Genomic DNA, 26530 nt, shown 5'->3' with positions numbered 1-26530 from the left:
TGGTTAATATCTGCTTGACAAAATTGGTGGGGGTAGCTGAGCACATATTTATTCAGCATTAGGATGCTGCTTTATGCCTGTTGTAAAATTCCTTGCTCTGGAATCAGATTAATTCAAAACTCCATTTCTTCACTCATCTATAACCTAAAGATCATATCCTGCTGGGCTGTTGTGTAAAAAGTACCTACCAACTTTGTAGGCAATTGATGCCACTGCCCAATTTTGTATTTAGTGAGATGATTGTCGGTCATCAGACACTGTTAATCTTTAGAATTTTATTTTTTTTTACTTTGAGGAGTGGATTTAAGGATTCAGAAAGCCCCTATCCTGTCACTTAAAAGAATTTCTTGATCTGTAAAGTTGAAATAAAAATACCCACATTTTATGCTTAAAAATAAATTAGAATGCATGTGGAAACAGAACTGATACTGAGTGGAAAAATGAGTATTGGAAGAAACAGTCTGAACTCAGGCCAAGCGTGCCATGCGTACACACACCCTTTATTGGCCTCATGCCAGTATCACTCCATTCAACTGTCATGCTTTCCTGAGGTCACTGAGTTTATTAGCAGCAGGGTGTTGCCAGACTTTTGAGCATCTGTATAGTTTAAACAGCAAATCATTATACCAGAATACTTAACTACTATACAAACAACTCAAGAGCAGTATCTCATTACCATGGCTGCTTTTATGTAAAATTACCTGCTACATCTTACAACCCGTATATTTAACTCAGAATGACACCAGTGGCCTTGGGCAGACACCTAAACAACTTAAGCTGGATGGATAATAAGTTGAGTATCCCTAAGCCAGTCTGACCATTCTATACTTTTCCAACTTCCAAAGTATGAATGGCACATGAATCTTCTATTTTCATTGTACTGTGAGTACCTCTGTTCTTAAATTCACATTGGAATAGCTAATAATCCTCTTTAAAAAAAGACAATGGTTCTCAAGAAACTTAAATCTGAGCAGCTAAGCCACCTCAAAAACATATATCAGATAAATCTAAAACTAAGCTTCTCAGCTATTAGAAAAGAAAAGCAATTGATTTTCATAAAACTATATAAAGGATTAATAAATAATCTAGGTTCAGCTGTAGGGGGACTTCGTAACTGCACCACTGAGGCATGATTAGCCTCTGGGGGGAAAAAATGGCTGGCACATTTTACTTTGACAAGATAACAAATTTATTTTCAGCAAAGACTGAATACCTTATTACTGTAAACCTCGATACTGGTACCTAGGAAAGAAAATTACAAACGTTTTAAAGAATAAAGTTTTGGTTTAGAGATTACAAATAATATTGGGTTGGCCAAAGAAGTTTGTTCGGATTCTTCCATAACATCTCTTCTATTCCACATTATTGTACAGTATCCAATTTTCATTGCCCATCACAATTTGTTTTTAAAAACGGAATGTTTTCGTTACGTAAGTAGAGAATCGCAGTGCAGAAATATGGTCAAGGTTTCTTTCGCTTAACGTGGAACCCAAACATCAAAGCGATTAACATAACCAAGCTGGTGCGAATGGTTTTCAACACCTGATTTGGAGATTTTGAGTGTGTCGGCTTATCTCCTGTGTGGTATAACGTTGATTGTTCTGAAATTTATGTCTCGATCTGACTGCTATCAACTTGAACTGGTCTCCCCGACCATGGAGCATCGTCCAGTCAGAAATCTCTACCACAAAACTTTGCAAACCACTTTTGACACGTTCAGTCACGGCACCTTTTCCATACACTGCACGAATGTTTTGCCTTTTCAGTTGTGTTTTAACCTTTCTTGAATAAAGCATAATATGCTGTTTTTTTCCTTCCATCTTCAATATTAAAATGGCTACACAAAAATTCACCAATTTTGATGCTTTTTTTAAAAAAGTACGCTGATATGACAGCTATCACAATACAATCTAACAAAATTGTTTCAAATGAAGTTAAAGACAACTAAGCACTACTAAAGCCATCTTATGGAAGAAACCGAATACATTCAGATAAAAAAGCACTTATCTGATAAGACTATCCCTTTGCTTTCATTTCTATCATTCTCAAAGGAACCTGAAAAATAAATGAGAAAAATAAAGTTGTAGGTCCTCAATATGTTTAACTGATTGAAACATTAAAATACTCTTCAAATTAAGATTTGAAAAGCAAATTAAGGTTACAAATTAATATCTCGTTAAAAAAAATCTATCAAAATGCTACTAAGAAATCAGAAGAAATCCACAAATGAAAAAAATGAAGTCTTAATGTAAAACAATTCTAATGCTGTTCCTCACCTTGGAAATGAAACCCAGGCGGAACCTTTTACTTTCCTGTGCTCTACCACATCCATATTGTATTTACTGTGCCTAGGCTATCTCTTAACTGGTCTTTCTGAAGGACTCCCACCACCTACAAAAGCAAGCCTTCTGAAATGACTGACAGATTTCTCCCTCTCAAAGCCCTTTACACGTTTCCCTCTTAATAGTTTTCAAACTATTTTTTTTTAAAAGGAACTCCGAAATATGAAATAAGAGTGCAGCCTACTCTTAACCCCAATCAAGTAGAAGCTTTTGTTCCACCATTGACCATGTGTATATATCTATTACAGTGTTTACTATAGTAAAATTTACTATAATTATATAAATGTATTCCTCCTCCCCCACCCTCCCTTGGGAGTTGTTCAAGAAATCATCTTTGTATCTCTACTGGTGAGCACACAGTATGTAATCAAATGCTAAAGGTATGTATTTTTAAAACTAAAATAACTCATACTAGTTAACTACAGGGTGAGATATTCAATATATTTAAAAACACTGGTTCACTACTGTATTGGTCAGAGGCTTCTAAATTAAGACAAACGTGGTTTAAAACGATTTGAACAGATCTGGAAAACCTAAGCTCAGGCAACAAACTTTGGGGGAATCAATTCTTTTATACCATCATGATAATGGGATTTTTCTTGTTAAAAAAAGTTGGGGCTGCTTCTCTGTCACCATTGTAACCACAATTTCAGAATAAGAAAACCAGCATCATAATTAAAACCAGGATAGTGGTTTATAAGCTAACGTAGGTTTCATACTGGCTTTGTCACTTAATAATTGTGTCACCTTGGGCAAGTTACTTATTCCCTCGTCTATAAAATGAGGATTATGTACCACTTTTAAAATGACATCAAAAACAGGAATACTTAGATATAAATTTAAATTTGTACAAGATTTTGTGTTGAAAATTATAAAATGTTGGTGAGAAAGTGAACTATATAAACAAACTGATCAGAAGACTCAGTATTGTCAGTTCTCCTTAAACTGATTTATAGATTCAATGTAAAACCCAATCAAATTTGCAAGAGGGTTTTTTTTTGGGGGGGGGAGGGGTGTGTTTGTGGAAAGAAATCAAGCTATTTCTAAAATTTATTTGGGAAAAGAAACTAGAATAGCCAAAACAATTTCAAAAGAGAAAAAGTTACAAGGCCTATGCCATCTGATTTCAAGACTTACTATAAAATTAATGTAATATTATTAATGGAAAAGAATAGAGTCTAGAAATAGAAATATATGGTTAATTGACAAAGGTGCAAAGGCAAATCAATGCACAAAGATAGTGTTTTTCCACAAATGGTGCTTGAACAACTGGACACCAAACACCAAACCATACCTTGTACCATATACAAAAATTAACTCAAAGTGATAAGTCAAAATGTACCTCAGGGCTTCCCTGGTGGCGCAGTGGTTGAGAGTCTGCCTGCCGATGCAGGGGACACGGGTTCGTGCCCTGGTCCAGAAAGATCCTACATGCCGCGGAGCAGCTGGGCCCGTGAGCCATGGCCGCTGAGCCTGCGCAGAGCCTGTGCTCCGCAACGGGAGAGGCCACAACAGTGAGAGGCCCGCGTACCGCCAAAAAAAAACCCAAAAAAATAATGTACCTCAAAGTCTAAAACTTCTGGATGAAAACAGAAAACCTTTGTGACCCTGGTTTAAAAAAGAGCTCTCAGATACTACACCAAAAGCATGATACATAAATGAAAAAAACTGACAGTGAATTTCACCAAAATTAAAAGCTTCTGCTCTCCTTTAAGAGAATGGAAAAAAACTCTAGACAAAATATTTGCAAATCACATATGTGACAAAGGATATTTGTCCAGAATGTATAAAGAACTCTCAAAATTCAACAACCCAATATTTAAAAATGGGCAAAAGACTCAGATAATTCATATTACAAATAAAACTAATGTTCCTTCTTTAACCATCCTAACCCTGCAAGAGGTAATCACCATATTATGTATATCCTTCCAGCCAATAAATATTAATTCTTTCAAAGAGTAAATGCTAGTGTAATTATAAAGATGTTGAAGAGCAAGGGTACTCACACACCTTGAGTCTGTGTTTGAAGTGTATGATTTGGAATTTGATTTTGATTTTTACTATGTGGAACCATGAAGTGGAATTTTAGGAAAAAGTCATTTAAATAAGTTGAACTATATGATCCATATAGGATTTATTAAAACTTTTAAATTTTTTAGGAAAAGCCAATAGGCTTCAAGATATAATATGGTAGAATCTGACATATAAAGATGATAACCTACCTTTAGTAGACCGATTGGTTTAAGAGTCAGCAGCAACCAAGTGATAGTAAAGATTCAATGCAAAAATTTAGATGTCTAAAATGGATCATACTGCCAGGAAAGATTAAAAAAAAATGATATGCAATTCTTTCCCCAGTGGGAAAAACAGACACATTTAAAAATCACTAGGAAAGTATATTAGAAATACATGGGGACTTCCCTGGTGGCACAGTGGTTAAGAATCTGCCTTTCAATGCAGGGGATGTGGGTTTGATCCCTGGTCAAGGAACTAGATCCCACATGCATGCTGCAACTAAGAGTTCACATGCCACAACTAAGGGGCCTGCTGGCCGCAACTAAGACCCGGCACAACCGAAATAATAAAATTAAAAAAAAAATATTTCATATCCATTAAAAAAAAAGAAATACATGTTCATGTATTATTAAGTATACATAGCCTGTATGTATATACTGACCATAAATGTGTACTCTGAGAAGGGGGGAGCAGGGGAGGAGATAAATCCTGACAAGGAATTTTGGACAGTTCCCTGGATATCTGGTGCATTAGCTCTCCAATTCAGTGAACTGGATGAAAAACTAAGGATGACAATAATAGGAAAAAATCTGAGATGTCAACAGTTGAAACAAACTAAAAAAAACTAATCCATATAAGAATATGAAGAACAGAATTTAGATGGGCGTGCCCGTAAGTTGATAACTGTTTCTCCATCTTGTTCAGAGACCACCCGCATAAGAATTCTCCATGGATTTGAATTCACCAGATCTGAAGCGAGGCCCAGGAATCTGTATTTTGAACAAACAACTGATGTAATGCTTATGAATACACTAAAATTTGAGAATCACTGATTTGGACACAGCTTATTAAAATGAGAATACAGCAACAGAATGGTTATTAAAGGGTTTCAAGAAAAGAGATTTCTGATATATAGCAAAACGGAGGATGAAGCTGTAGGGCATGATGGGTACTTGGGAAAACTTTTTTCCATTGGATTTTTAAAGAAATACATGTCTCAGAAATAGGAGCACATAACTAGATGATAAAAAGAGAAGTATCTGATAGAAACTTTATAAAAGATGGTTTCTAATACCTTATGATTCAGCATCAGTTCTCTCACCATTTCCAACATGAGGGTGGACAAAGAGCCAGGGAGCTGATAAAGAAGAAAATGCATATGAATTCAGAGATTAAAAAGCATCTTTTATATTTTACTGACAGGTCAAGAGAGAGAAAAATAGCTCCGACTTAAGACAGGCCAGGTCAATATGGCCAAAGAAAATTTTATATTAAGGGCTCAGTTCTGCCACTGCAAAAGAACCTTAACACAAGATTCCCTTACCAGCAATATCAAGGGATTCAGGTTTACACTGAAAGTATCTTCTACTGACACGTTCTACTAATACCTAATTCGAAGTTCATTTCATAGGATAAAAATAAGTGACAGATAATTCATTGTTTAGATAAATGTTGTATTTACTCACTATTTTACTAACAAAAGAGTAACATCATTTTACTGCAAACTTTCCCCCAAAGATATTCAATATTCACAAGGCAGCCCATTTCTATTCTAATCACCATTTGACCTTTCACCTGTCCCTACTGAAAATGGAGTAAATGTGGCTGAATGCAGTTCTTACATATTTCTAGAGGAAAGGTCTACTAGAAGTGAACACAGATAACAACACTTCCTTCAGAGGCAATACAATGATTCATTCACAAACTGAAACACGTTTGACAGGGAAAGTCTAAAAGGCAAGCCACCAATGTTGGCAAGTCATACATTAGTAATTATTTCTGACAACTAAGTTTTTCCTTCCTTGTCGGCAACCCTGGCTTTCATGATATGAAGCCAAATGAAACTTTCTGACAGATGACTTCATGTGAAGACATGACGTGCCACCCCCATCCCTCAATCTAGATATTTGGACAGCTTCCAAAAAGAATTTCAGAAGAGATGCTTTAAACATGAAACTCAAGCTTGTCTACTCTAAATCCATTCTTTTCCCTACATGGAAATCTGACAAAACAGGAAGTACTTGGCAGGATGGAGAAGCAAGTCTTGCGGCTTAAGTATTTACTGGTAACAGACTAAGTTCTTCGTGACTGTGTAATAAAATGCAGAACTACAAATTTGAGAAGAAAACAGCAAAAACTTGCCTTGGTTACCAAGCTTCCCTTGGCAATTTAAAGGCCTTAAAAAGACAGTATATCACATGATACATAGAGGAATAAGAAACAGGAAGATGGCTTTTTTTTTGTTATGGTACTTCATGTGAGAATCCCTCTCCCTACCCTGTCAGACCAAGATCTAAGCCACCAAAATTATACAAACACTGAAAGGAGTTTTGTGACTATATAAAAACTAAGAAACACAAAGATTCAAAACAAAACAAAGATTTCTGGTTTCGTTTGAGAGAACCTACTTGGGGAAAATCTTTGGTCTACGTTTGCCGAAGGATCTGAGTATAAATACAGTATCCTAACTACAAATAAATACAAATATAAATATACACCCTTAAATGGGCTGTTAGGATTAGCAGAGTCAATAACACACTAGCAAACATACTAAGGAAAAAAGAATCCCTCCCCCGTGACTCCTTCCAGCTGCCACCCCCAGCCCCAATTGAACTGTTGTTGAAACAACTAGAAGCATTTTCAGTTAACAGTTAGTTTGTATCTTCACTTTTAAGCTATCACACTTAAGGGTACAGCAGTATATCAAAGTGCCCAGTGAATGTTAAAAACTACCAAACAAATGTAAAGCACTGTTATCTAGTCCATTTGCCTACCCCTCAAAAGCAGGTTCAGACCCACAGTAAGTCATAAAATCAATTCGTGGGTCACAACAGATTTTATAAAAAAGTGAACTACAGGACAAAATACTGGAGGGCACTGTACTTTCATCTGTGGTGTGTATGAGCAATACACACACATACACAGAATAGAAACTTCACTATAAAGAAATTAATCCACGACCTTCTTAGCTATTATTTCAAATATCTGTTTTACTAGAACACTTGTTATATAAAACAGTGAGGTAGGTAAGGACATTAAAGCTTCTGTCAATTTGATAATAGCAGCAACTTCCTTAAGTGCTAAAATTATCAAGTCAGTGTCTGATACTTCTGATTTTCAGAAGTATCATTTAACCTTTCAGGGATACATAAATATTAGAAATATGCCTAGGAATTCTTATTAGAAAAATATGGTGCTGGATTAGAACCGTTAAGTATTAAGAGCTGTAAATACCTAGCCCCATGTCCCTTACACTTTAAAAGCAAACACTCATGTAGAGTAATGTATCCCAACCAATGAGAACACGCTTATGATCAGAACACAGAACACCTGGTCTTCAAATCCAGTGTTTCTACAGTAGGATACTTACTGAAATCAACATCCCATTGAACTATTGTAAAAATTCTGAGCATTTTCGAGCTAAGAGTACATAACTGCTGCTTTAGCTCTAAAAATGCCTACTATGAGCCTGATTTTTTAACTTATCTCCCCATTTCCCAACATTTCCATTTCTTCTAAATCTAGAGGCATAGACCCCGTCAATCTTACAGTAACTAAATATCAAGTAAGTGTCCTCATGAAATGTCTCACCCAGTTCCTATTTTCAGCCTACTCCTATTTTCATGCCTAGAGGCATTACGGTATTGTGAAAAGAAAAATGTATGTACAGAGTGAGATTATGGGTTCAATAACCAATCGAGCCACGTGGTTTGTAGATTCTGTTATTGGCAGATGTACCCTTAGTACTGGCCCAACTTTTCACAAATTTGGACCACTGAGGATGAGAAGATTGGTGGGCTGGCAGATCCGTGAAAAATCAGCTGTCAGAAGAAAAATCCCTCTGGTGGTTAATTAGACATACTAGCCTTTATAAAACAATAGGAAATCATTCTAATGAAAATTCCTGACCTGTGGATAGTCCCCAGAGTGATCTACCCCCACTACACATTCTGGAATCTGACCCAATTCCTAAACCTCAAGCGATCTCTCATTTTAAGCAACTCATCAGGCAAGATGTTCCTCTTGTACAAAAACTGACAAAGCACATTTTCACTGGCATGCATTTGTCCATTAAATGTCACCTTTTAGCTTGCTATACCTTTTATAAACTGTCACTCCACAAATGAGTGCGTACTAAGTGCCAAGGCCTGTGACAGGTTCTAAACCTACAAAAGTGAATAAGGTGCAGTTCTTTGTAAGATGTCATAACTTAGTGAAAGACATATTAGTGGACAAAAAGCTAAAATGCAATACAGAAAGTGGTAGAAATCACATAAAAGGAAATATATGAAATTCATACGGACAGATTACCTATAGTTGCAGAGGTATCAAGGAAAGCATCACTTAAAAAGCAGCTTTTGAATATGTGGCAATAGGGCAACGATCCAGATGGTGGGAAAAATATGAATAAAAACAAAGAACTGGGAAAATACAGAGCTTGTGTGGTGGAGCCATGATAGTTTTAGTGTGACTGCAGCAAATAATACCTGAAGAGAAGAAGTATGAAATAAGTTTGGAGAGAGGTCAATATGACCTTCAGGAAGGGAGAGGCAAAGAGTCTAGGTGCTTTATTTCTGTATATAAATATAACATTTCTTTAAAACTCTTGAATGACAGACATTATGAAACAGCACGATACATACTAACAACACCACATAATATCTGGAATCATTCTAAGCACTTTACGTATATTAATTCATTTAATACTAATCCTAACCAGGTCAGTTCTATTACTATCCCTATTTTACAGATGAGGCAGAGATTAAATCTGCCCTAAACCACCCATCCCCACAAAAAGCCTGGCCACACCCACACATTCTAAAGCTGAAGTATCTTCTTTGCTATCCCTGAATAATTCCCTGGATATTCACTAAACTGTAGTCATCATTTCATGATGTTAAGTCAAATCACTACGCGGTACACAAACTTATACACTACTATATGTTAATACCTCAATAAAACTGGAAGAAAAAAAGAATGAAAAACTAACCTTTCTTTAACTTAGTTCAGGAATCATCTGGTTTTCCTGCGTTTATTTTACTTAATAATCCACTTTAACTTTTCAAGTTAAAACCAGAAATAATAAAAGCCCCAAAAAGTCTAATGGAAGAATAGAATTAAAAGTCAGAATACAAGGAATTCCCTGGCAGTCCAGTGGTTAGTACTCCACGCTTTCACTGCCAAGGGCCTGGGTTCGAGCCCTGGTCGGGGAACTAAGATCCCACATGCCACGCCACGCAGCCACAAAAGTTGGAATACAGAAAACAGTATACAGTCCAGCATATGCCTTAATCCAATTAGGGACCTTATAGGCATTTTCACAAAAGTAAGAACAGATGCTTACTGGACATTTCAAGCTCTAACTAGCATGTTTAAAACTGATTTCACTTTCCTTACCAACCAGTAGCCTTTCCTGACTTTCCAAACTGATTAATGGCACAATCTATTTCCCATTTTTTAAAATCTTGAGTTTTCTTTCTTTTTACCTCTATAATCAATTAGAAATCAAATGCTATCAACTCTTTTTTTCTCACAGTCTCTTGCTCACCTATCCTTCCTTACCCTCCCTCCAGGCCCTACTCACTCTAGTTTCACCTCATGCTGACATCACTACAAGAGTATCTTAATTGTCTCCCCACCTCCAATTCCTGTGTCACTTCTTCAGTCATACTGGACACTATTTCCAAGTAATCGTTCAGGAATACATTTTGTCTATTCAAAAACCCTCAACACAAATAATGAAAATCAAAAGGGAAGTCTTTATGGAAAAATACCTGTAGCAAATTACTACTAAATATTATATAATAAGCTCAAAAAATTAAGGAATATCAAAACTCTAATATATAAATGGACAAAAGTCTTGAATAGACAACTTGTCTACTACTAAGAATCAGTAACTGAAATTATGGAAAGAGGTCCCACTTCACAAAAATATTACAGAGAAAAAGAGAGCTCAAAATATTTTGTACCTAGTAACTTAGCAAAAGTTATAATTACAGGCTACCCAATGTTGGTAACTAAACTCACAGGGAAGGTAGTGTAAATTATAACTCTTTTGGAAAACAACATGGCAACATTTCAAAGAGTCATAAAAATGTTCATACAATGACCTTTTAAATCAATCCTAAAAGAACAGTGCAAAAAAACAGAAAATACTGTATGTACATAGATGATAATTACAGCACAATATTTAAGAACTAAAAGAAACCTAAATGGTCCAGCAATAGGAAAATAAAGTCAGAGATAACAGAGTTTGATGGAATATTTTCAGACATTAAAATTACTGTTGAGGACTTCCCTGGTGGCGCAGTGGTTAAGAATCCGCCTGCCGATGCAGGGAACATGGGTTCAAGCTCTGGGCTGGGAAGATCCCACATGCCGTGGAACAACTAAGCCCGTGCGCCACAACTGCGGAGCCTGCGCTCTAGAGCCCGCGAGCCACAACTACTGAAGCCCACGTGCCTAGAGCCCATGCTCCGCAATAAGAAAAGCCACTGCAATGAGAAGCCCGTGCACCACAACACTGAGTAGCCCCCGCTCGCCGCAACTAGAGAGCCCACGTACAGCAATGAAGACCGAATGCAGCCAAAAATAAATAAATAAATTAAAAAAAATTACTGTGGAGACCATGCAGTCACATTGAATGCCTATTACAACGTTAAGTAACAAAGAAAAATAAAAATTTCTCTGAGTCTAAAGAAAGAATATGCATACAGACAAGGAAAAAGAAAATTTTAAAAATCCAATGGTAGGGTGGGATTAGAAGTAAGTTTTTGTTTGTTTGTTTAATTCCATTTTGATTTGTAAAATTTGAAAACAAAACAAAAAATAACCTTCATTTTCTGCTCATATCCCACCTTTCAAGGCCCTCTGGAAGTTCCCAAACCTATAAAAGACAAGCACTCTACATAATTCTGATGTGCAGCTAATTCTAGAAACCTCGACAAGCTGGCTTCACACAACTTTCCCAATGTAATCTTTAATCAGTCATCCTCTCCAAACTGGTTCACTTACTGTCCCAAACATAGCTTTTCTTATATATTGGGTTGGCCAAGAAGTTCCTTCAGTTTTAAGTAACTATAAAAGACACATTTTTCATTTTCACCAAGAATTTTATTGAATAATGTATTCACTAACCAAACAAACTTTTTGGCCAACCCAAATAACTGCATCCTTGCTCACAAGCTACATCCACTTAGAATGACTTCCTTTCTTCTAATTTTACATATTACATATCATTAACCTTGAAAAGCCTTCAATGATGGCTAAAAAAATTTCTTTCTGTTCTGTATTATAAAACAATTTGTTTTTTAAAACAATTAGATCCAATTGTACACTGAACTTTGACAAATCTATTTTTCTCATGTGCCATGATTTAAATCTTTAAAAAGTTAAACCAATCTAAATTGATGGAATCTTTTGAAATAACTATATTAACACCCACATGTTTAATTATGGTTTTCTTTTTATTGACAGTAAGCTTCTGAGGACAGATCCTAGTAGGAATGCCACTAGGTAATCTACCAAATCCTAAAATAATGCTCTTGTTTGCATTATATATGAAGGAAAACCAGTTATCTATGACTCCATGTGGCCATAAAATAAGCAGTGACATCTACTAGGGCAAAAGACCATACAGAGATTACAAAGGTTGCTTTGGTTGCAAATAAGCAAATTTAGTAACTTTCCAAAAAATAACAAAACCATTAGGAAAGCAGCTACATTCAACACAACAATCTGTCTGCTTTTCAACATACACAGACAGTTACAGGAATAACTGTACAGTGGAACAAATTCTATCATTTTTAAAAAGAGATATACATGTAAAGGCAACATGGCCAATCTCGATTACTAAAGAATAGTTAAGTAAAACTGCATACCAGAATTACAATTTCAACAGAGAGCAGATCCAAGTCATTTAAAAACTGGAACACTTTCCTTCATTATTCCACAAAGCGAGGCTAGAAGACAAAGACTTTTTAAAGTTTTGAGTATGTTATATAGCCCACACACTCAGAACAGACTGTTTTGCTTCACTTCTAAACACTTTTCCTGATGAGATCTTTATATGTCAAGTATTTTACCATGGGTTAAAGAAAAAAAAAAATCATGAAAATGTTCACAGTGTTCTGTGATTAAAAATCCAGAAATGGGAACCATATGAATGGGTAAAAAAAAAATTCATAGGAATGTTCTAATTTTGAGATTTCAGTCTAAGATACCATGATGGGAAGCTAATTTCATGCCCTCATTTGAATTCTTGACCAAATAAATAAAACATTCTGCTTTCAAAATAGTTTTTCATAAAAACATTATTAAAAATTTGACCATTTTGATTTTGTAGAAACATTATTCTACTAGTTTGGGCTCATTAAAATAGGTTACAAAAATCAATTTTATCAAAATTAATTTTCATTCATTTATTCCTAAGAGATGATTTGAGTGTTCAATTAATATTCATCTATAGTTGCCTTCCGCTAAGGTATCATAAAATCTTTAAAAAAAAAAAAGAATTGAGGAAAAAAGTCAAGAATAACTATTCTCAATGAGTTCTCTAAACCTACATTATTATTAGCAATTAGAAATCAAGTCAGTTCTGGGACTTCCCTGGTGGAGCAGTTGTTGAAGAGTCTGCCTGCCAAGGCAGGGGACACGGGTTCAATCCCTGGTCTGAGGGGATCCCACACGCTGTGAAGCAACTGAGCCCGTGTTCCACAACTACTGAGCCTGTGCTCTGGAGCCCTCGTGCTACCACTACTGAAGCCCTTGAGCCTAGAGCCCACGCTCCGCAACAAGAGAAGCCACCGCAATGAGAAGCCCGCGCACTGCAATGAAGAGTGGCCCCTGCTCGCCGCAACTAGAAAGCCTGCGTGCAGCAACGAAGACCCAATGCAGCCAAAATAAAAAAAAAAAAGTTTGCTCCCTTCAAAAAAAAAAAGAAAGAAATCAACTCAGTATTAAATCAAGTATTTGGAACATTAAAAAAAATTTCAAAGTTAAGACACCATTTGTGGAATATCATGAATTTTCAGAAGAGAACTGCTGTTAAAGAAAACATAAGTTAGCTTACTTCACATATTTTGTATATGAAAGTACATAACGATTCATAAGAAACAGTGACAGAGCACATACCATGTATCAGGTAAGGAAACATAAGAGTGATTAAAACAGCAATTGCTACCCTCTGGGAGTAAAGTCTCAAACTCGGGAAGAGCCAAACAAATGCAAAGTAAATGTGATGAGAGAGGCATGTAAAGGGTCCTATGACAGTACAAAAGCACCTTGAGAATGCACAGAAAGATGGAAAACTTTAAGCCAGGCTACAAGGAAACAATAGTTAAACTCAACTAACTCTACCATAAAAAACAATGTTTTTAGTTTCCTCTAAGTGTCACTTCTGCATAGCAAAATGTTTCACTGTACAAACGCCTAACTATTCTAGAGCAAAAAATAAATTAATTTTAAGAAATTACTCTTAAGGTCCAAAAAATTCTCAAGTTTATTTTACTATATGTGTGACTTGAAAGACTGATAATTTTACCTGAATAAACAGAGACCCAGGAGAAAAAGCTCAAAAATAAAGCTAAATTAAATTTTTAAAATGGGGATTGGGGGGGAGGAGAGTAATAAAAGGAAAAAGGATAACAAAAAAAGAGCAAAAGCTTTCTGATGAAGCATGGTATAATCTCTCTGGCCTTGTATTTCCACTTACAGAAATTTATTCTAGAGAAATAATCAGGCATGTGAGGGAATATCAAGATGCCTAGAAATTTTAGGCATAGATGTCAGTTCTCAGAGAAAATCTTTTGTAAAACATGCACAAGGATATTCAGACATATTACTGCCATTATAAAAATTAAGAGATCTGGTTACATAAAATACAGTACATCTATCCTACAGGACACTATGCAGCCATGAAAAACGTGCAGCATGTTCCCAATATTTTCCAAAAAGGAAAAAAACCTGAGTGACAAAATGAGCATGACTAGAATGATCTCTATTTTGTAAAACAAAACCAGCGAAAGAGAAACCCCTCTGAATAACACATAGGTACAGTACAAACTGCAATCACCTTTTGGTGGTGGTGATACAAGAGATTTTGTTTTCTTCTTTTGCCTTTTGGTAATTTCCAAATGCCCACTGACGTACATTATTTGGATCAGATAATAACCGTTTTAAGTCAGGTAGTGGAATTATAGGTGATTACCCACCCGCTCCGACCCAGGAAGTTAAGTAGTATTTACATGTCCTATAATTTCCTTAAGAAAAAAAATTGCTTAACTTCTAAACTCTTACTGAAATATCTTTTCTACATGCCAAATTTTTAAATATTGAGTAAAAAATCATGAAAATGTCCACATTATTCCTTGATAAAAATATTAAGTACTTAAAAATCTAGAAATGGGACTAGCATGAATGGGTAAACAAATTCTTAAGTATGTCCTAATTTTGAGACTTCATTCTAAAGTATCATATCAGGAAGCTAATCACAGACTCATTTGAACCCTTGACCAAACAAAGACTTTTCAACTACCATTCTTCCATCTTGCTATTTATGGCTCTACTTACTGGTCTCCCTAATTCTAAAGATTTTTACAGACATTAGAACTCACCTCAGTAATACTTCCGGATGTTTGTCACTTAACTGTCCTTTTCTTCAGGCCAACTGCCAAAAAAACCCCAACAAATCATTAAATCACTCGATCATTTTCTAGTCTGGAGCCCCACCAATACAGCAATAGGGTTCAAAACAGAAGTATTATGAGGATAATTTTAAGCAGCTATTCAGATCAGTGTGACTAGGTCACTCAGCAGAAATACTAACATGCATTTCATTTTCTTAACAATTCTGAAAAAATCACTGTTACGAATGAAAAATCGATGCAGCCTTAGTTAACATGTCCTCTTAACGAGTAAGTTTAGTCAACATGGATTACCGTCGATATTTTACATTTTTTTAATTATTTCATTCTTTAAAACAACTTGCCAATCAATACTCTATTTCCACCATTTCAAATGTGGTTTTGTTTTCTTTAACAGAACACAAGATCGTGCTAATGGAACGAGATCAATGGCTACCCTGAACAAAATCCTATCGGGGAGGCCCTTGTATTTTTATCTAAGGTGTGTCCCGTCCCTGCAAAACCACTGCTCGCTCCTTTCAAAAAGCAGCCTAAGCCTCGTGCAGCGTGGCACAGCTACTTGTCTAAGGCCAGAGCGGCAGCGTCTGTGCTAGCTAGGGAATTCCTCAGCACCCCAAGCCCAGCGTTTCCTTCATTTTCCTCACTGCTTAAACGCGTGACCAGCACGCGGAAACCCCTCCCCACGCAGGACCGGTTTGCCTCAGAACCCTGCCCTCCCTGTCTTAACTAAGGAGGAGCACACAGCCGGTGGCCTTGGTCGCAGAACGTGACAAGCTGCCGAAATCCACTTCCAAAGGGAGGAAGCACTGCTCTGAGAGGAGCGGCATCCCGAACATCTCTCACACCCCCGAGAGGAGTCCAAAGGATCAGCCCGGAGAAAAGAGACGTGCACGTCCCCTCCGCCTCTTTCTCTAGGGCCGCGAGAGAAGCCTCGCCCCCTCTCAGCCCGCCCCCAGCTCCCCACCCAGCCGTAGGGAGAACTTACTCAGCTATGGCTGCCGAGCGGCCCCCTCACTTCCGGTGCCGGTGCCGCTAGAGCTGCGCCATCCCCCAGTCCACCGGACAACTACCGCTTCCAACTGACCTTTCTGACAGATCGCTACTCTTCCGATCTTCACTAGGTGCTGTCCTGGAGGGAACGGTGGATGGTTGCCGCAGTTAAATGAATCCACGGGATAAAGATTCCGCTCTCGTCTCGCCAGAAACATAAAATACGGTAGACCTGCAGCCACCGCTGCCCAGACAAAATGGCGCCGAGAAACTGGTTCAGCGCAGGCGCTTTGGAAAGACCCTGCCCCGCCCCCGTGCAAGTCCTGGCCACAGCTCCGGGTTCGGTTTCCATGGGACACCCCACCGCCAATCCTCGTGCCGAACTGCTCTTCCTGACCCCTCAATTGACCAATCAGTGCTCAGTTAAGTACATCCGGAGTCGTCTTTACCAATCATTTTTCAGGACTTGCTTACTCAATACCTGATTCTCCAGTAACGTTAGTCTTCGGAGGCAGCCAATCATAAGTGGCAGATGTCCTACCTGCTGTTTTTCGCACCAATCCGTGAAGTTTCAGAGCTACATCCAATGAGGACGGCAGGTAGCGAGCTCCAATCCGAAACTCTTCGGCGTCATGAGCAGCCAATAGGAGTTCGTGTAGAAGCGAGTCTGCTCAACAGCTTGTTATTTGGTGGATTGTGGCAGTAAATCGGGCGAGTGGGGAACGGGGCGCAGGAACTGCCTCCGCGGCCGGGAGTGGTGCTGCCCGGACTGGGGCCCACGGGGGTCAGTGGGGCGGAGGACTCGGGGGCTGACAGCGCGCACTTCACCGGCAGTTGGTAGGTGGGGAGAAGAGAAGCGGAGGATACTGAATGGAAGAAGCGGCACTAGCAGCTGGTGCTGCTGCCCGGGGTCCCGGTGCAGTTGGAAGCTTTGGAGGTGGGGAGGGGGATGCTTGGCAAGCGGGGCGGCGAGCGCAGGGGAAGGGGCAAGTCGTGGAGCAGCGGCAGCAACTGCGGGAACAGCCGCCGCAGCTGCCTCGTCGGCCGCTTCCCCGGGTTCCCCGGGAAAATGGCTGTGGGCTGGCCGCGCCGCTAAGTTTGCTTCCGCGAGGCGAGGAGCGGGCTGCTTGGGGCAGCCGGCCCCCAACTCCCCAGTGCGTCCTCTCCCGTGGAGTCCGTGGTTGGACCCGAGGGACTGGGGGCTGGTACTGCTCTGGATTGTACAAAAAGTTGAGGCGGGCGCGGGGAGGAGGCGGCGGCTGCCGCTGTGCGGCTCCCCTCCCCTCCCACACCCTGTCCGGGCCACCTCCCCTCCTTCTCTCCGCCCCCCCCAGCCTTCTTCCCCTCGCGGGTCTTCCCTCCCTCGCGCGCCTCGGGGCTGAAGGCCACGGCCCCTGCCCCTTCGGGTGAAGAAGTGCTTCTCCTTTCTGATATGGTGCAGAGGAAAGGAAGGAGAGCAATGGCGCCGTGACACTCCGCTGCCGCCACCGCGGGCCCGGGGCGGGCGGAGGGGGCCGATCGGCGGAGGCGGGGCGCGGGCCGAAGTCGGGGTATCCGGGGGGCGGTTGAGCTCGGCGACCGCGCCTGTGGGGGGCCCGGGGAAGCCCAAACGGCGCCCTGCCCTTCTCTAGAGCGACCCGTCCTGGGGCTCTGAGTTGAGCATTCCGGGTCAAAGTGGCAAGCGAGGCGGGGGCGCGGTGGGCCGCTGGCGAACTCCGCGGCGGAACCCACTGCCCTTTGGCGCCCGTGGGGTTCTTGCCACCCCCTCGGCTCCTGCGTCCTGGCTGCCCTCGGAGGGGATCTTATCCCTTCCCTGTTGAGGGTTCTGCCCCTCCCCGCTGGCGTTTGTTTACTTTCTTTCCCCGGGTCGCTCCCCTCGTTGACTGATTCTGTGCCTGTCTTTCCCCTCCCCTTGGTTCCAGCGACGGAGAAGATAGCTCGTTGAGCTGGAACCCCACAGATCACCAGTGAAAATGAAGGTAAGTAGAGTCGACGCTGCTCGGAACCTCGTGCCCTGGACACTGACTGTCGTGAGGCCAGTGCTATGGAATGTCATTTTTTTGCTACTCAAAATTGATTCGTCTGCTGAGCAGCGCTTTCTGAAAATGAGGACGTGTTGAATGGGTGAGAGATGATCATTGTGTCTAAATGCGGTCAGTTGGGCCCCTCTCCGAAGCAGTTAGCACTTTGGAAAGGCTGCTGCAGCCTTTCCATTGTTGTCCATTGGGCTAGTATTTTTAAACACTTCCTGTGTTGGCAGCGACCTTTGCAGAAGTAAAGCTTTTGTCCTGCTTTGGTTCTTTGGGGGATTTTTTGATTTTTTTTTTTTTTTTCTCCAGTGCCAATGCGATTTTCTAAGGAAGGAATGTGTGGATTGTGTAAGGGAGATACCATTTCTTCTGGGGATAAAGTGAAATTTTGTGGGTAAAATATTTGAAGGTGAACTAAAACTAAGTATTATTATATATTATTATTATAACTAATAATACTTAATTTTAGTTCAGTAAATATTTTAAATGTATATCCAACCTAAAAAAAATTCTTCTGAAGACAACAAATATTGCAAACATCGTATGTGATGTTTAAAGGGAAAGGAAGGTATAACATCCTGCAGTTCTGTGGCATTGAATGTTTCAGGTCAGATATTTATTTGCAAAAAGTATTTCTTTTCAATTTGCGTTATTCGTAAATGCACTAACTTTAAACTTGATTCCTTACTCATTTACTCTTTCAGTGTATTAAGCTCTGAAATACAGGATTTTCCCAAACTTCCTCTTGCTTTCTTATCTCCTTGAAATGACAGTGTACCTTCTTTAATGTTAGTTGGGAAAACTTAATGAAAAATCATTTTCTACTTGAAAGTATTTCTCTAAAGTGTACACTGTCACCTTTGCACTTAGCATTGTTGAGTTGAGCTTTTATGAATACACTTAACTTTTGGAAAATATTCTTAAAATGACAGATTGAGATAGCAGTCATTCTGTTACTGTCAAGATTAAAATGAATGGTGGAGTGAAATTTCTCACATCTTTCCATGTATCATTCTGATCACGGACATTTGCTAAAAGTAGGTATTTCTTTGTGAAACTTTTTTTTTTAAAATATACCAAGAAGATTAATATTGATAAACTAGGTACAGCTACCCTCAGTTCACATCTCTGCATTCATCAGTTAATTTAGATTTAAAGCTTTAAAATGCAGCTTTTAGCCAATGATTTTTCTAAATAATGCTCTCCTTATCAAAAAGGTTGGCTTCATTTATTATCTGTACAGTTATTATGTATCCAAAAAACAGTTGCCTTTATGTAGCTATATTAATAAACATTTGGGCTTCCCTGGTGGTGCAGTGGTTGAGAGTCTGCCTGCCAATGCAGGGGACGCGGGTTCGTGCCCTGGTCTGGGAGAAGATCCCACATGCCGCGGAGCGGCTGGGCCTGTGAGCCATGGCCACTGGGCCTGCGTGTCCAGAGCCTGTGCTCCGCAACGGGAGAGGCCAGAACAGTGAGAGGCCCGAACAGTGAGAGGCCCGCGTACCGCAAACAAAACAAAACAAAGCACATTTAATTATGTATTTGTTAGTGTTAATTTTAATAGCAATGTTTCTTTTAATTTGAAAACAAAATTTCAGGAGGCCATAACTGACTAACTTAAAGTTTTATGAGACACTTAAAACAAATATACCTTTTCTGGATTTTTAAATTTTTTCATTTCTTAAATATATTATAAAATTGTTGAATCATTTTGTATCTGAATGAAAAAACATTATATTTCCTACTGATACTTTCTAGTTACAATTTAAATTGTTTTATGTTTTCGCGATATAGTTTATAAAGTAAAGGATTGCTAATAAAGTGTTTGCTTTAGGGATATTTTTCAAATTATCAATGATACTAATAAGCAAATAATGTTAATGTTCTTATTACTTGAAATACAGAACCTTTTGATGGGACTTGGGGTTGGAGTAGGGGAAAATAGTAGTGACATTCATATTGTATGTTCCTTTCATCAGGCGGCGGATGAGCCTGCCTACCTGACAGTGGGAACTGATGTCAGTGCCAAGTACCGAGGTGCCTTCTGTGAGGCAAAAATTAAGACTGTGAAAAGGCTGGTAAAAGTTAAGGTAATTTTTTTTTTTTAATGGAACAGCTTTATTAACTCGATTGAAGAGAGTTAGGGATGGAATTCGGAGACTACAAATCAACATTTTATTTACTGAACTATTACTTCACTTCGTGAATCATTACTATGTGAAAGCACTGTTATATACAAAACTATAGGAAAAGCACATTAAGAATTGGGAAATAAAGAACTCAAGATGAGAAATTATTCCAAGTGCTTCCATGAAATACCATACTCATGATACTTCCCATCATTTGGATCTTTCCTGTTTGCGGTAGCATGCTTACTTAGGCTATAATCTATTTTCTCTCCTTTCATATTATTCGGGTAGCGATGATTTCAAGTGATTAGAAAAAACAATAGATTACTAAAAACAAAACAGTGGGAATTATCATTTCAAGACAGCGATAAAAATGGCTTAAGAATTTTATCCTAAGATAATTTTAAGATGCTTTTGTGACCAGAAAAAAAGTTATTGATTGCTGTACAATATTTGGAAGTACAGAAAAGTACTGAAGGATTAAAAGCCATAGTTGACCTCAGAAATCCTACTATTATCATTTTGTGTTTACTCCTAGTAATTTTTCTATATAAATGCTTTTAATAATCTTAGTTACTTAGACTACAAAGGTAATCCATGCTTATAAACTTTTTAACATTGTGGAACTGTATAATGAAGTTCATGGAGGTCCTCTGTGATATTACTCCAAAGAGCCTTTATGTGTTCTACCAAATTTTGTGCTGTGCCTTTCAGTAACAGTGTTGATGTTATTATTATCATTGGATCATTCTGTACTTTCAGTTTTGCAGTTTGCTTTTCACTTACATATGTGATCCTTTCCTACAAAAATTAAGCACCCTGGAAGGAGGAAATGTTTGCCTTGTTCTGTTCACAATACCTAGAGCAGTGCCTTATAAACAGGGGGCGCTCAGAATGTGTTGAATGAATAAGTGAACAGTGGACCCAGGACCAGCAGCATCAGTCTCACCTGAGAACTGGTTTAAAATGCAAATTCTCAGGCCCCCACCCCAGACAAACTGAGTCAGAAACGCTGAGGATGGGGTCCTATGATTGTGTTATAACAAGCCCTTCAAGTGTTTCTGATGCATGTTGAAGTTTGAGAACCATTAAACTAGAGGAGTGTGATTTGTGTGGTAGACAAATAGATTTATCTATGATTATTATAAACTTTCTGTTTAAATTTCCATCTGCTGGTGAAACTTTTCTTCGAGTATTCTTAGGATATCATTTGACATTCATTTCTTCCTTGTTTCATATAGCCTTTTTACTATGTCAGCTATACAGGATTTCCTTACTAAATATTTACTTGGAATTCTTTGAGAATTTTAACTTTTTGTTAGTATTGTGGCTCTTTGTAGATCAATTTATTTAATTTAAAATCAATACAGTGATTGTCTGGGGAGGTCTTATACATAAATTACCTAGAATTTGAAGTTTCCCCTTATTTGGGTACATGCTTCCTTTCTGTCTCCCTCTCCCATTCTCCCTCTCTCTTAATAGAGCAGGTTACATTATATATGTGGGAGGATCTGTAGTAGAAGGGAGCACTTATTTGTGACTGAATTGCATATCAGATTATTATTTAGGTTTACTTTATAAAGGACCAGAAGACTTCTGGTTTTAATTTGTTTACCTTGCATGTAGGCAATAAAGTTTGATGCTGTTTTTTTTTAAATATACTTGGCGACGGAACCTTTATGACTAGTTGATAAAAAGCAATGAAGGCAATTTTAAGGTTTTACAATAATCACAATAATCACTACAGATTATAAACCTTCTATAGTCAATTCAACATTTATTAAGTGCCTGTAATATGTATTGACACTTGCTAACTGCTGGAGATATAGTGAGGAGGACTCCAGCCCTCAAGGAGCTCACAGTTAGTGAGAGAGACAATAAACGTAAATACAATGGAATAAGTATTATACCAGAGGTAACCCCAGGATGCTAAGAAAGTATAAAGACATTTTTGTTACAGTATTACCATAAATGTACTGTTTTAAAAGTAACATGCAAACTATTGTGCAAAAATGTTTTTTAGGTACTCCTGAAACAGGATAATACTACACAATTGGTGCAAGATGACCAAGTAAAGGGTCCTTTAAGAGTACGTATTTTGTACAGTTTACAATCTGAAATGAATCGTAAATTCATACAGTGATTTATTGGATTTTATATTTGTAGATACACTTTTAAAATGTTAAAAAATGTTAATCAGAAAACAAAATTACAAATAAGGTGTTGTAGAGTTAGTATAAATTACAATATTACAATGGCTGTATCCTTAGTTAAAGAATGTTAAACATCTTACAGAAGGATAATTTAATATATGTGGACATGAGTTTCAGCTACCTTTTGTTTTGAATTCTTGGACTGAATACTACATTTTGTTTTTCATATTGTTGCCACAGGTGTTTAGCTTGATAAGTGTAATATACCAGTATCATAAGTCTGAATCTTCTGTTTTTCTAACTTACCAAGTAAACTATGTTGACTTAATAGTTCAATTTAATGAATACCTACATTATGTTTTCCATCCATTTCTGGCCATTTATGTTATAAATCTTCATTATGTCAGAGTACCACTTCGGTTAATATCTGATATACAAAGGTCTGGAAGCTGAAAGAAGGTCAACTGGTCCATCCCTCTCTCTCCAGGTGAACCTTTATCTAAAAGGTCCCTTAAATACAAATGCTGAATCCAATATTCAATATTTACATGAAAGAAAATTGAAGCTGTTTTTGCTGTCCTATGGTGTTTTGGTTCTTACATTCCACAATTTTCTTGAAGGCAGTATCATGTAGTAAAAAAAAGCTCTGAAATGAGACTTAAAAGACTGGGTTCTCATCCTGGACTCTTTGCAAATTATTCTCTCTTCCTAAACCACAATTTCCAACACGTAAAATAGGGGTAATAATAGCTATCTTACTTAAGCCTAAGCATTTTGAGACTTGAATTGCATGGTAAATGTATGAACACTATAAATGATAAAGATCTAAGCCAATGTAAGGTATAATTACCATAAATAGATATATTTTTTTAACCCAGGTCATATAGTTGGTACGAGTGATTTGGTTTGTTTGTTTAAATTTGGTGATGAAATTTCGATTTTTTGTTTTAGGTTGGAGCCATTGTTGAAACAAGGACATCTGATGGATCCTTTCAGGAAGCTGTTATCAGCAAGTTGACAGATGCTAGTTGGTATACTGTGGGTAGGTAGTTAGGTAATTTAATATAGAGGATTTAATTTGTGGGTTTCATATCTATCTCTCTGTTTTGTAAAATCATTGAATCATTACCTTGGCAGAGAAATATGTATTCTTTCCTGTCAATTTACTTGATATAGACAGCTACAATTTTAATGACACCCTGATGGTAAAAAAAAAAAAACCCTATTATCTCTTTATAGTAACTTGGCCACTTATGGCTATTTCATCCAAGAATGTACTTCTTTTTTAGGTTATCTTGATATTTCCCTTTAAGAAAGTTAAATTATATGGTTATTTTTCTTCCGTTAGAAAAGTCAATACAACTTAGTATTGTAAGTCATCAGACTTTTAAACTTTTTCTGGAATTACAATTAAAATTGCATAGTTGCAGTCTTTTATTGTATTGCTGCCTATTCTATATAAGGGTGCTATAGATATTACCACAGAATTTACAGACTAAAAAAATTTGGGCCAGAGTAGATTCAAGCCTAGGTGATCATAGCTTAATTTTTGATTTTCAGTGCAGTCAGGACTCTCTTAGTAACACCTTTCACGAAAGATATATATGCTGCTAATGTGAATTCATTCTTAACATTTCATGCATAAGCTTATACTGGCTTTAAAAAACTTTACTGTAGTGAGTAGCAACAAGTGTCACAGTGCATGTAAATGAAAACCTAAATGTAGTACCTATATTGTTGCTGTCATTATGTTGATGAGAATAGCAATACTTAAGATTTCCAAGTCTCCTCTCATTACTTTCAGACTACACAGTCCTGTGGATAACATCCAATCGTTGGCTTTACACTGAACATCTGTAGCATTATTTGGTTTTTACATTTATGTCTTGGTATAACAAGATATAATTATAGTGTTGTGGTTTCCTTGCAGAAGGTAAAGAAATGACCCTTTAGGTTTATTTTTAGTTTACTTGATTTGTTGCTTTGGGTAAACATCATTCATCTGTAGTTGATGCTCAAAGCTGTGAAGAACACGCTTTGGTTGAAAATTGTACTTCCTGTGTCTTACTCTGTGGCTTCTATTAGTAGTAGCAATGTGCTGTATGTACCTAATATTTTCTAACCATTTTTATTCTTAGACCTCCTACAAGTTGGTGTTGGTTCACAATAGTGCTATTATTCTGAACTATACATATACATATATATATATTTTTTTTTTTTTTTTTTTTTTTGCGGTACGCGGGCCTCTCACTGTTGTGGTCTCTCCCGTTGCGGAGCACAGGCTCCGGACGCGCAGGCTCAGCGGCCATGGCTTACGGGCCCAGCCACTCCGCAGCATGTGGGATCTTCCCAGACCGGGGCACGAACCCCTGTCCCCTGCATCGGCAGGTGGACTCTCAACCACTGTGCCACCAGGGAAGCCCTGAACTATATATTTTTAGGAGGCTTAATTGTGACTGTTGATAGTTGTTAGAGATTTAAAAACTAAGCTTAAAATTAACTGTTAGATTTTAAGTGGATACAATTTTGCTATATTAAACAAAGCAGTGGTAAAAATTACAGGAGTTGATGTGTGCAGAGTCATGGGAAATAATATGATGCATGTTTGAATACTAACATGCATCCTGTTTGGTGCCCAATATCAAGGTTACATTCACAATACTTGTGAAGTTTTCCTGATGTAATGCTTACACTTCTGCAGCAGCAATACTTTTCAGGTTTTCACATTTTGGATTTTCTGCACCCCAGAATAATCCTTCATTTATGAATAGCAATCTCTGTCCTTTACCTGAATGGCACTTTAGTATTGATGAAAACTAGTTGCTACTTAGCATTCTCTGTGGTGATTTTCTTTGATAGACAATAACAGAAGAAGTTGTATAATTCTTGTTCTCAAAGAGCTTAGAATCTTAATTGCATATGGTTCATTTATTAAGCATTAGTGTACATAATCACTTGGTGCTCATTTGAAAAAAAAGGATTTGAGGACCCCAAATCTCTCTAATTTAGTAGGTCTGGGATGGCAACCCAAGAATCTTTTTTATAAGCACATTGGCTGAATCTAATGCAGTTAGTACACACTTAGAAAAACAGACCACATTTGTAGAAACAGAGACCAATTAGGGGAGAAGAATCCAAAATACTTAAAATTTTTGCATCTGTGTAATGAGAGACAGTGACCAAAAAATTTTAAGATGTTAAGAGGCACTATTCTCTTAAGTATTAAGAGTATTAAGTATTAAGAGGCACTATTCTCTTAAGTATTAAGAGAATTAAGTATATTCTTTTATTCTCTTTATAGCACTCTGCTATAAAGAATGTTTAGGTATTGAAGGATGTAGGCCACATAAAGAATGATCCTTATTAAAAGATGGCAAAATAAAATGTGTGATCTCTCACAGGTGACGAACTTTCTATAATTTTCTTTAATTGAGTGACTACCTAATTGCTCTTTTCTGGATTTTTTCTTGATTTCTAATTCCTAGCAAAGTGTTATATAGGTAGAATCAGAAAGTATTCAAAGTATTGTTAATGGTCTTGATGTTTTTTGATTTTAAAAGAACTTGAAATTATGTCAGGCTCTTAAAAATGAAACAAGGGGATACCATACTGCTGATTTGGATTAAATAGGAGTTATAATTATCAGTGATCAAAAATTATCTGAGAAACTGTTATTAACTCCTTATATAATATAGGTATTAATTTTTCATATTATAGCTGAATGATCAATTTTGAAAAAGATTATGGATCTAATATAACTCAATTAAAAAAAATCTAATAATACCTTGCCCTCCAGTGTTGAACAACAAATAGCACCAGTTCATGGATTTTTATGTTTTTTGAGACTTTGAAATATTTCCCCTTCCTATCATAAAACAATGCTTCCTAGTAGCTTATTCATTTGGCAGTTCTTTTCCTTGCATTAAAGATAAGGAATCTGTAATGTATGGAAGTATATTGTTATCTGTCCAGCCATTCAGAAGATACCAAAATTGGGATTAGAATTCA

General features: G+C 37.7%; 1 protein-coding gene and 1 long non-coding RNA gene across 3 annotated transcripts in view; one reads left to right on the top strand and one right to left on the bottom strand.

The window, feature by feature from the left end:
• Nucleotides 1-116: 116 nt before the first annotated feature.
• On the bottom strand, nt 117-16452 carry LOC309963715. Its single transcript, XR_014326306.1, has 5 exons — nt 16206-16452; nt 15191-15243; nt 5653-5715; nt 4565-5347; nt 117-2055 (listed from the first exon to the last, which is right to left on the bottom strand). It is a non-coding gene; the product is annotated as an uncharacterized lncRNA (long non-coding RNA).
• Nucleotides 16453-16999: 547 nt separating this feature from the next.
• The window catches only part of ARID4A (AT-rich interaction domain 4A), a 58577-nt gene continuing 49046 nt past the window's right edge, over nt 17000-26530 (top strand). The window contains exons 1-5 of one of the 2 annotated variants that reach the window (XM_082839262.1): nt 17000-17047; nt 18133-18189; nt 20220-20330; nt 22393-22458; nt 23474-23564. In XM_082839262.1, coding sequence (XP_082695388.1) covers nt 18184-18189; nt 20220-20330; nt 22393-22458; nt 23474-23564 — 274 coding nt within the window. In that variant the 5' untranslated portion in view covers nt 17000-17047; nt 18133-18183. Of the gene's footprint in view, nt 17048-18132; nt 18190-20089; nt 20331-22392; nt 22459-23473; nt 23565-26530 lie in introns of those variants that run through there. The other variant, XM_082839261.1, reaches the window with a different exon arrangement.

This window comes from Leucopleurus acutus, assembly GCF_964270905.1.
Source record: "Leucopleurus acutus genome assembly, chromosome: 1".
Lineage (NCBI taxonomy): Eukaryota > Metazoa > Chordata > Mammalia > Artiodactyla > Delphinidae > Leucopleurus > Leucopleurus acutus.
This window is presented reverse-complemented; position numbering and strand designations above follow the sequence as displayed.